Here is a 10,881-nt window from a genome sequence, read left to right as displayed (position 1 = left end):
GGGCTACCAATACCATATACTCTAGTATATTAATGGAAGGAATAGGTCAGTCATATAAGGTCAAACCTTCATCTTGTCCTTTCTCTCTATCATTAACTACCCTTCCTAAACTTTTAATTTAATCAAGACTTATCCTAATTATATATAATAAAAAAAAACATAGAAGTGATTGGCCTTCAAATCACGCGGTTGTTTGGGAGCTGGAGTTTTTCATTTTGTATTTTCCATTTTTGTAGTTTTGAAATTCATTTTATCGACATTCATTTTCGAAAGAGAGTGGAGGAATGCAAATCAATAAAGCCACTAATGGAGGAGTTTTTTTAATTTTTTATTTAATTTCTCATCATATTTTTTGGGGTGTTTGAGAGCCAATTCTACAATGCATTCTGTCAAAAAGTATTTTGAAAAATGAACTACAAATTACAGAATACAAAAATCAACTTTGAAGGAGCTTTAGGAATTTCAATTATGCTAAAAATCAACTCTATAGGAGCTTTTGGAAGGAATTCCAATTATACTTTCACTCTCAAAGTCATTCAAAAACTTTGACAATTTCCATTGTAAATTAACTAGTAATTGCATGTGCTCAACGTCACGAGCGGCATGACACAATGTTATCTTCGACCCTGCTGCTAGTTTTCTTCCTCGGGTCCAAATCATTCATTAATTATAGGAAGCAGTCCACTAACAGGTATCATGTACTCTTATGTATCTGACTCGAGTTTAAATCTCCCCAACTATACACTACTGGGTGTTCGGACAAATAAGCCACTTTAGCTTATTTTTTGTCCTTATTCAAATTTTTTTCGTATCACTTGGCTTATTGTCATTTTTTTGGGAATTATTGCATCCTCACGTCGAGAAATCAAAAATGTAAAAAAATTTGACCGAAATTCAATTTTTTTTGAATAAAGACGAAAAAAAATCAATAAGCCAATTTTTTCTTCTTTATTCAAAAAAAATTGAATTTCGGTCAAAATTTTTACTCCCTCCGTCCCTTTGTGTGTGTCTAGTATTCCATTTTGAATTGTCCCTTAATAAGTGTCCATTTTGTAAAGTTAGGGGGGTAAAAGTTAGTGTATTGTCTATTTTGTCCCTAAAAGTAGATTTTATTTTGAAAAGTTAGTGAGTAAAAGTGTAATGATGATGGATAAGTAGGAAAAGTGGAGGAAAAAGTTGATGTGAAAGGTGTAATGATGATGTCTTTTTAATAAGTTGGAATTACGAAGCAGGACACTTAAAAAAGGACGGAGGGGAGTAACTTTTTAGATTCCTCTTGTCGTGAGGATGCAATAATCTCCAAAAAAATGACAATAAGCCAAGTGATACGAAAAAAATTTGAATAAGGACAAAAAATAAGCCTCTGTGGCTTATTTGTCCGAACGGGTTTACTTTCGCCAAGAGGAGAAAAAAAAAAACTGAAACGGAGAGCTTTCAAACAAAGAAAAAGTCAGTGTGGACTCCAAGGTACAATTACAAAAACAACCTCGTATAGTAGCGTGTGGACCCACAGTCCAATCAGTATACACGTGTGAGGTCCACACACAGCAAGTAGTCCTGTCTCCTACTGTATTTGTGTAGCTGCATAGCTTTAGATTCAAGAATTCCAAAGTAGGAGTAACTTCCAACAAGAAGAGACAGAAAACCCTTTTCAACACCTGCCTGCATCAAAATAGTAAATCTCCTTTCCTCTTTCTTTCTTTCTTAGTACTACTTTCTAGAGAGAGAGAGAGAGAGAGAGAGATGGGAAACTGTTTGGGAACCCCGGTGGAGAATCATAGCCTTATCGTCACCCAACCATCAACCCCAGGTATCTTACATATTACTAGCTGAACTGGAATGTTTCCTCTGATTTTCATTTTGAATACTTTCCCAGAAATCCAAATCACTTCTCCAATCAATTCATTCCTTTCGTCATGTTTCCGATAAAATGACCGATATCCATTGACTTAATACTTCATAATCGTCTTGGTTTCTGTTAGTTGAAAGCAAAGAAAACGCAATAAAGCAGAGCAAAAGCCGCAACAACAGACACGGAGCTGAAAACAGAGGGTCCACCGTGGCGGGAGGCGGATGTGCGGCGGCGGAGAAACGCAGCCCAATCGTCCGCAAACCATCAACGCCAGGTATCCCCATAAGCATTTACCAATTAGCTGAGCGGTTTTTTTCCCTCTGTTTTATTCCTTCTTTTAGTTATGTTTTCTATCAATTACTGAAATCCAGTAACTTAACAGTTCATCTTCTTGGTTTCCCTTAGATGACAGCAAAGGAAAGGCAATCAGGCAGAGCAAAAGCAGTAACAACAGACACGGAGATGAAAACGGAGGGTCGGCGGCGGCAGGAGGCGGAGTTGCGGCGGCGGAGGCGGTGCCGCCGAGCGGGAGAATTATAACTCCGAACTTGAAAATGTTTACTTATGCGGAACTGAAGAGTGCAACAAGGAGCTTCAGGCCGGAGACGGTGGTCGGAGAGGGAGGATTCGGGAAGGTTTTCAAGGGTTGGGTGGATGGGGAGACCTTGGCGCCGTCGAAACCCGGCGTGGGAATGCCGGTCGCCATCAAGAAATCTAATCCTGATAGTTGGCAAGGACTCCAAGAGTGGAAGGTAATTTGGGATGTGTGTTAGATTAGATTAAATGATTGTTTATTTCAGTTGGTATACTTTAGAAATTTTTAGCTGATTTAGCCGTTTTTGATTGCTAATCTCTTAACTTCTTCTCTTAGGAATCTTGAACAAAATACTACTACTACAAATTTTCAGGAAGTTTTGAGCTTCAACAACTCAATGATCGGATTGGACGCTTATACCGTCCGTTGTTTAAGAAAAATAAATTACTCGAACTAGGCTTATTTGACTAAACACTCAACTGATGCCAGTTTGGCTAATAAAAAATTAAATTTGAACAGGTCACTTCTTGACTCCAATCAGGCTTGTTTAGCTAGCCTAGTATTAAAGTTTCAATGGTTGACTATGGCAGGCCAAAGATTTTTCTTTTTTTTATATAAGTTAATAATAAACTAGTACTACTTAACATCCAATGATAATCGAGTTGACTCTCTATTTTTTTTTTTTTTAAATTCTTATGGAAAGCTGGATCCGTATTGTGGGTTACTGGGGGTTGGTATTCAAATCATTATTTAACAGATTAAGTACAGTATTTTTTTATTTTACTCCTAAAAGTTTCTGTTGAAAATTTCTCCTCCTAATCGGCAGAGATCGAAAAAAACAAAGAATTTAGATTTTGGTATCCATCCATCCATCTGGCATGAGAAAATCTGGTTGCTTCATCTACTAATCGTAAGACAGAGCAGAGGAGGACATCTCAATTGTAAAAAAAAATTCTGCTAATTATTAGGAGTAGTAGAAAGGAGTAATCATCCAACAAAACACATCTAGTCTAGATTACTACTAGTAGTACTATATAGTATCCTGTTTGCTATGTCGACACAATTGTTTGCAGTTTTGTTTAGTACTACTCCACTATATACTATAATTTACTGTATTACGGAGGAGTATTTTATTATCTTTAATGAATGATGATAGAATAGAATAGAATTGTGTGGGTGCAGGCGGAGGTGGAGTTCTTGGGGAAATTTAGCCATCCAAATCTTGTTAAACTCTTGGGTTATTGCTGGGAAGACAGACAATTCCTCCTAATTTACGAATATATGGAGGGAGGAAGCTTAGAAACCCACCTCTTCAGAAGTAAGTACATGTCCAAAATCATACAGTACTACGAGTACATCAGATCACCACTGATCCACATCCACATGACATGCATGGTATTTAATTTCAAAAGCCAAACAAAATCATATTCATTCAACATATAAGAAAACTTACTGCCTCTTTGCCAGAGGGTGGAGATCCTATTCCATGGGATACGCGGCTCAACATTGCCACAGGGGCGGCTCAAGGCCTCACTTTCTTGCACACAACAGAGAATCAAGTGATCTACCGTGATTTCAAGGCATCGAATATATTGCTCGATGGGGTAAACTTAGCTCTTTCTTTGTGCACACTGATTACGTAGAATTTTTCACTCTCCCATCGGATTCAATTTTGAGGACAGATGATTCCTATCTCTTACACCCCCTTTGTGAATTTTGCAGGATTTCAATGCAAAGCTTTCGGATTTTGGGTTGGCAAAGTTGGGTCCTGCTGACGGCGACACACACGTCACAACACGCATTATTGGTACATATGGTTACGCGGCTCCCGAGTACGTCGCCACGGGTCATTTGTATGTGAAGAGCGACGTCTATGGTTTTGGAGTGATGTTGCTCGAACTATTAACAGGCCTAAAGGTGGTTGACTTAAACCGACCCAATGGAGCTCATAACTTGTTAGACTGGGCAAAACCTTCCCTAGCTGAAAAAAGAAAGCTGAAGAAAATCATGGACCCAAGGCTGGAGAATCAGTACCCTCCAAAAGCTGCAGTCCAAGCAGCTGAACTTGTATTAAAATGCCTGGAATCAGAACCAAGGCACCGCCCAACCATGGAAGAAGTCTTGGTGACACTACAACATATTAACTCCATCAAGATGAATCCTAAGGATTCTAAAGCAAGTGAAAAATATCCTGCGGCCCTTCGCCACCACCAAACACCTGGAAATTCCCATCGGTATAGTCAGGATCGCTATCCACTTCACCGCAACAACGGTGGAATGGTGGAGCCCCCTCACCCTAGCCCCCGATGATATTTTGTCGGTTGTTTTTGCAGTAATTTTTAGGAACTATATTTCCAGATTTGTTGTACAAACTTGTGTCTAAATTCAAAGGTTATCCTGCGGTCTTTAGCCACCCAAAGAACTTCCAGAATGTTACTCAGTAACTGAGAGGTAAATACAATCATCCATATCAGGATGACATGTTAACAAGATCCATGTCATATTCACAAGTGTCATCTATACCAAATCGCCTTGCAATTTCTAGCAGTAAATTCTTGTATCTCAATTATTTCACCAATGGAAACGGAGACTCTCTTCCGCATATGTAGCTTTTACATGGAGAGAAACCCCTTCTTGACAGTATGTATATTACTATTTATGGGATAAAGGGGGAGGAAATGGCAAAAATCAAACTACTACATAAAAGTCTAACAACACTTTATTAAGATTAGAACATCATCCGGTCAAAATCTCACAAGTCATTCAACTTAGTTTGGCATATAACATAACACAACAGAGGACAAACATTGAAATCATACCACCAGGAAACTGATATCCTTTCTATGTTACTCCCATTCCCTGCGACTCAAAGCATCCAGGTTAACATCACCTTCAAAAGCTTGGTCTGACATTCAGGCGATTTGCTATCTTCTGACCCAAGGACTTATCAGCCTGCAACTCATAACCCACCCATATTAGCATCAGAAAAATACTACCGAACACTTCTGCAATCAAACCCAGAAGTTACAGCTATAATTTGCCAAAACCGTCTAAAAGGGTAAGCAGTCATACCTGGGACCAGTATGAGATCCAGATACTACGGATCTCATGGGTGACACGAGGATCAGATAAAGCCTCAACCCATCGGCAGATAAACCGCTCTTGCCTGAGGAAAAAAATAGCAGTACCATAAGAGGAAACTCAGGAAAGCAACATCCCACCATTTGAGAAAGAATATTCAACCATTTATGGAGCAACTGAGGGACAAGAAGTACCTGTCTGTTGCCCAAGATCGGTATCTCTCTCCAGGCTGCTTGAAGTTGTTCTCTTTCTCAATAATGCACTTCATTGAAAGAGAGGGGTTATTAACAGAATGTCATATATGTGATTATGGCTCCCTCTTCATTTGATTACAAGACTACAAAATCAAAGGCTACATTTGCATCTTGGATTTACGGAAGGAAAGTTAAAAGGGAAACCGATAGAAAATGTGAGAAATCTTTCATTTCCCATCACTTCTCATTTCCCCTCAACAAATCCCTCCAGAAATCGAAGATGACCCCACAAGACAATTAAAGATTAAAGGATATAAATCACATGAGAAACACACTCATACTTCCAACATTTGAAGTTCATAATAGAGAACTAACCTTTTCACGCCTTCCTGTCAAAACAGGAGGCGGCATTGGGAATCTCTCAGCATGACGAGCAGGATCAAACCTCGATGGGAAGTAATTTACCTGCAAGAAAAACAAATCATTGACTGGAAAGGAAACACAGCCAGGAAAAACAAGAAATATATTTGCATATTAGGCCCGTGCATCTGGCATTCAAATCTCAAGGATAGTTAGTCATTAAAAAGCAAAAGAAGAAAGAAAAGGTTGTTCAGTCCTGGGAAAGTAAACAATTCCTACTGCTTGCATATGTAAGATAGAATGCAAAAGATCACGGTACCTCCTCGTCCCTGTGCATGAAATTCATGAAACCCTCATGATGATTGTTATGATGAGCACACTTGGGAGCATTAGCTGGGAGTTGCAGATAGTTAGGTCCAAGACGATGCCTCTGAGTATCAGCATAAGAGAATATCCGAGTTTGAAGCAACTTGTCGTCCGAGTAGTAGACACCTGGTACGATGATAGCAGGGCAAAATGCAAGCTGCTCATTCTCGGCAAAGAAGTTATCAATGTTCTTATTCAAGACCAAGCGGCCCACTGGCTGAAGTGGCAAGATGTCTTCCGGCCATGTCTTTGTCACATCAAGTGGATCAAAATCAAATCTGTCTTCATGATCCGGATCAATCGTCTGGATGAAAAGTTTCCATTCGGGATAGCTCCCAGCTGCTATTGAATCATAGAGATCCTTGGTTGCATGGCTGTGGTTAGAACCCCCAACCTGAATGGCCTCTTCCTCCAACAAACACTTCACTCCGCAAGTAGGTTTCCAGTGAAACTTGACATACTGAGCCTTCCCAGCTTTGTTGATTAAAGTATAGGTATTAACACCGGAGCCTTCCATATGCCTGTAGTCTTGCGGAACACCCAAATCGTCAAAAAGGAAGGTGAACATATGCAAACTCTCTGGGTGGTGGGAAAAGAAGTCGAGGATTCTCCAATTCTCCTGGATGTGTGACTTGGGGTTAGGTTTAAGAGCATGGACCATGTCTGGGAACTTCATTCCATCACGCACGAAGAAAACGGGGAAATTGTTTCCCACCAGATCAAAGTTACCCTGAGTCCACAACAAAAAGGTTACAGCATCAACAAGGAGGAGGACACAACTCACACAAAGAAAGCCTTCATACTTCAATAGATACATTCATTTTTTTTTTTTTTTTTGAACAGCAAAAGATACATTCACCTTGACCTACAACAATTACTATGTTAACCAGTTAAACCCCAGAAGATAATACTACACTGATTAAACTACGAGTATGACGACTAAATACACTTGAATCATAGAAGAACATGTATTACAATATCATCTTGGGATTTTGGCCTCCTTTTGTTCTGGTTTAAAAACACCATAACTCCGGTATTACTTTGAATAAATTTCTCTGTATATTATCGAAATCTTGTCTTTTTCCGAGATGAATAGATATGCAGATTCCAGCCTAAGTTGCTTGCACAAACAAGCAGAAGTCCAAACGATGATGCCGCAACACATCGACGCAGATTCCCACATAGGGCTTTGAAAGGTTTGTTTAAATATTATATTATGCTAATACATACATCAAGGGACTACTGAAGTAAGGTTTACAGATCAACTATGAAGTGTCTGGGTTTCAGATATATCATGTGTTTCTGAACTCATTGGTATCTCAAACGGTAATCAAGGGACTCTTAAAAAGGATCATATAGATCAACTTTAAACGTAGTCACACTACAAATGTCAGCCAATAGGTATTGTAGAAAATACTTAAACAACAGACAATTAAAATCCAGTATCACTCACCTCCCTGGTGTAAAACTTCACTGCAAAACCTCGAGGATCCCTCAAGGTTTCAGGGCTACCACGTTCATGGATGACAGTGGAAAAGCGAACAATAACAGGAGTCTGTACCCCTGGGGCTCGCAGAAAATCAGCACATGTAAGGTGAGAAATATCGTGAGTAACCTCGAAAAAACCCTTGGCACTGGCCCCCCTTGCATGGACAACACGTTCTGGGATACGCTCCCGGTCAAAATTGGCAAGTTTCTCCACCAAGTGATAATCCTCCAGAAGAATTGGACCTGCCAAGTGGAGGAAATTTTATATTGCATTACAAGCAAAACTATCAATGGCGCCACAAAAAGAGCTACACAGACTATCTTTCTCTTTAGCATTAATAAAATAAAACTCATTTCAATTGACGGCATGTTAGGTACAACTTACAAGTAACAAAATATATTTCAGGACTTGCTAGATAATACTTGCTATACCTTTCAAAGTACGAGCTACAATCCTTTACAGTTTACAGCTGTACCAGTTGATAACTTGATATAGAAACAACCCTCTAAAACGCCAACAAAGAATTTGAATTCTCAGGCAGTTTAATTGCTCAAAGGCAATGATGGCACAACTTGTTAACTTCAAAGATGACAAATGAGAACCCGAATGAATTTGATTGCACATGACATCTGATTTTGAAGTAACGAACAGAAACTTACAGTTCTCAGGCATTATCTACGGTAATTTCAATGCTCAATAGGTGTCGGGCTGTTGGCATATCAATTTTGTTATGGTTCTACACCAAACATTTCTTAATTTTCTCTGGAATTGATTAAGACCACATCAACCAATGCAAACAGATACCCTAAGCACTAAAACAGATATAGCCAAACCCAAAGTAAGTTAATAAGCCATACAGCAATGAATAGCAAGAAAATCCAGTCATCCAAAAAATTCAATAATGGGACTGGTAAAAGGAGGTCAGATTCACCAATTATTATCATTCAATAAGAAGAAAATACCTCTGGTTCCAACAGTCAATGATGAGTTATTGTTCCACACTGGAGCACCGGAGTTTGTTGTCCAGAAAGGAGAGTTGTAAGCACTTGAAGGACGGTACTGCATCATTAAAACAGGACAAAAAAATGAACTGTAGAAAGAAACTGACTATGGAAGGCCAACCAATGCAAAAAAAGAAAAAAAAGAAAAGAAACAAGAACTGATAAAACAATCACCACCACACTCTTTGGTTAATGAGTAAGCATGAAATGAATTAATACAGCTCTTGGAATTTCCTTTGTATGGTAACCAAAGAATGAAAAGACCAAAGACCTAAGTTGAGTTTAACATGAGTGTTGGCTTGGTTGAGGGGATCTTTTCATAGATTGCATAACCAAGGAAAGCACCTGACATGTATATATTCAACATATACCAATTCCAACACTTCTCTCTTCCTTACATTTTCCTTGAAATCCTTAAGCTTAGTTCAGAGAAAAAAATTAGCTAATCCCTATGACTAACAAGCCTCTATTAAGCCTAAGAAATCATGCTTAACCCTTTCAAAAAACTGGGAAGTGTTAGTCAGATTGCGAGTTTTTGTGCTTGACCTAGCTCTCAGGGTGTGAGTTCTGAGTTCAATTCCTCTTTACCGAAATTCCTCTTTACCTCTGTATCGGTGCATTTTCGGCCTTTGGATCGCATAAAAATTTTAAAACATGAAATTCTCATACAATCTAACGACCCAAAATACAACGCTACAGAGATACACCAATATCTCGGTACAGAGGATTTGAGGGGTTGAGTTCTAGGTTTAGTTTAAGGTGTTTCTTTGTTTTCGGTGATGGTTTGCACTTCCATAGTCTTATGTTCTGATTATTGTGCCTAATTGTATACGTTTCCTTTTTCAACAATACCCGGAAAAAAATAACAGAGCTATAAGCATTTAGACAAAGTTATAAATTCGAACAAAACCGAAGAACTCCTACATATTCAAGGATGGGATCAGGGGGTCTAGTAGCGGCGACCGCCACGACAAGAATTTTAAAAAATGCAATTATTATATGTAAAAAAAAAAATTATGCCTAACTTATATAGTTTCGCCACCACTAAATTTTTTTAGTATACATTTCGCCACTGCTAGAGTAAAATTCTGGTTCCGTCCTTGTACATATTGAATGACAAGCTACAATTGTACTTGAAACCGGAAACCCTTTTGGAGTTCAATTAACATTAGAACACAAAAAAATCAACTAAGGAAACATATTGCTGAAAAGAGAAGACGTATTCAGAAAAGATGAGAAAGGTGGATTATGCACGAGAGACCCAAAATTAATCGAACGACGAAGAAAAAGGACCCACTATTGAATTAAATCGTGAAACTGAAATAAACAAAGAAATGAAATTTAGAAGCACGCGAAAAGGGTGGGCACCTTTTGCGGATCCATGGCGGAGGCAGAAAGGAAGGATTTTTCCGAAGAGAGAATGAGAGAAGAGGAAGAGGAGGAAGGAGTGGTTGAGTCGGTTATGGTGTGTGGGGATCAGAGTCCCTTCTTTATAAACTCGGCTCGCGCCACTAATTGCGAATCTATCTTTTTCCTAGTATACAGTAGTAAATTTTTATTTTTATTTTCCAAATTTTCGTTAAATTGACGTAAAACTTTTTAGATTTACCGCTCGTCTCGCACAAATTCGAATACAAATGTGTTCAGAATTATTCCACATACATAAAACTCGCTACCTAATGACCGGCCCATTTGTATTGAACATTCTCAAATATGATTAGATTTATGCATCAATATATATACATACTCTCCGTTATCTATTTGAGTGCCTTATTTTTTCAAGAAATTGATAAACACATAAGCAGTTTCATGCCTAAATCCATAAATAATGCATCTGAAATTGTTGCTTTACGTGAATATCACCAAATAATAAAGCATTGATGTGCATTTGAAGACATTAATGTCCGAGCTTATGCTTATGCTTATGCTCATAGCATAACTCTTATTTGAGTCGATTTCATAGTTGTTCAATGCTATATATTCTATTGTCTATTTACCAAGGA

The 10,881-nt window shown here is 38.5% G+C and overlaps 2 protein-coding genes across 3 annotated transcripts; one reads left to right on the top strand and one right to left on the bottom strand.

The window, feature by feature from the left end:
- Positions 1-1,663: 1,663 nt before the first annotated feature.
- Positions 1,664-4,934, top strand: LOC131333912 (probable serine/threonine-protein kinase PIX13). Of its 2 annotated transcripts, XM_058368724.1 has the most exons (6): positions 1,664-1,810; positions 1,983-2,126; positions 2,258-2,604; positions 3,570-3,705; positions 3,855-3,991; positions 4,110-4,934. In XM_058368724.1, exons 1-6 carry the CDS (start codon positions 1,744-1,746, stop codon positions 4,695-4,697), a joined length of 1,419 nt encoding a protein of 472 aa, XP_058224707.1. In that variant the 5' UTR covers positions 1,664-1,743; the 3' UTR covers positions 4,698-4,934. The 2 variants fall into 2 exon arrangements, with proteins under 2 accessions (XP_058224707.1, XP_058224708.1); XM_058368725.1 differs by lacking the exon at positions 1,983-2,126 and having other exon boundaries at positions 1,666-1,810.
- A 156-nt stretch (positions 4,935-5,090) lies between these two features.
- LOC131333911 (catalase isozyme 1) lies at positions 5,091-10,426 on the bottom strand. Its single transcript, XM_058368723.1, has 8 exons — positions 10,247-10,426; positions 8,840-8,936; positions 7,842-8,119; positions 6,342-7,118; positions 6,038-6,127; positions 5,663-5,730; positions 5,460-5,553; positions 5,091-5,339 (listed from the first exon to the last, which is right to left on the bottom strand). The coding sequence occupies exons 1-8, from the start codon at positions 10,259-10,261 to the stop codon at positions 5,280-5,282; spliced, it is 1,479 nt and encodes a 492-aa protein (XP_058224706.1). The 5' UTR covers positions 10,262-10,426; the 3' UTR covers positions 5,091-5,279.
- Positions 10,427-10,881: the final 455 nt, after the last annotated feature.

Source organism: Rhododendron vialii, chromosome 7a (genome assembly GCF_030253575.1).
Source record: "Rhododendron vialii isolate Sample 1 chromosome 7a, ASM3025357v1".
Classification (NCBI taxonomy): domain Eukaryota; kingdom Viridiplantae; phylum Streptophyta; class Magnoliopsida; order Ericales; family Ericaceae; genus Rhododendron; species Rhododendron vialii.
This window is presented reverse-complemented; position numbering and strand designations above follow the sequence as displayed.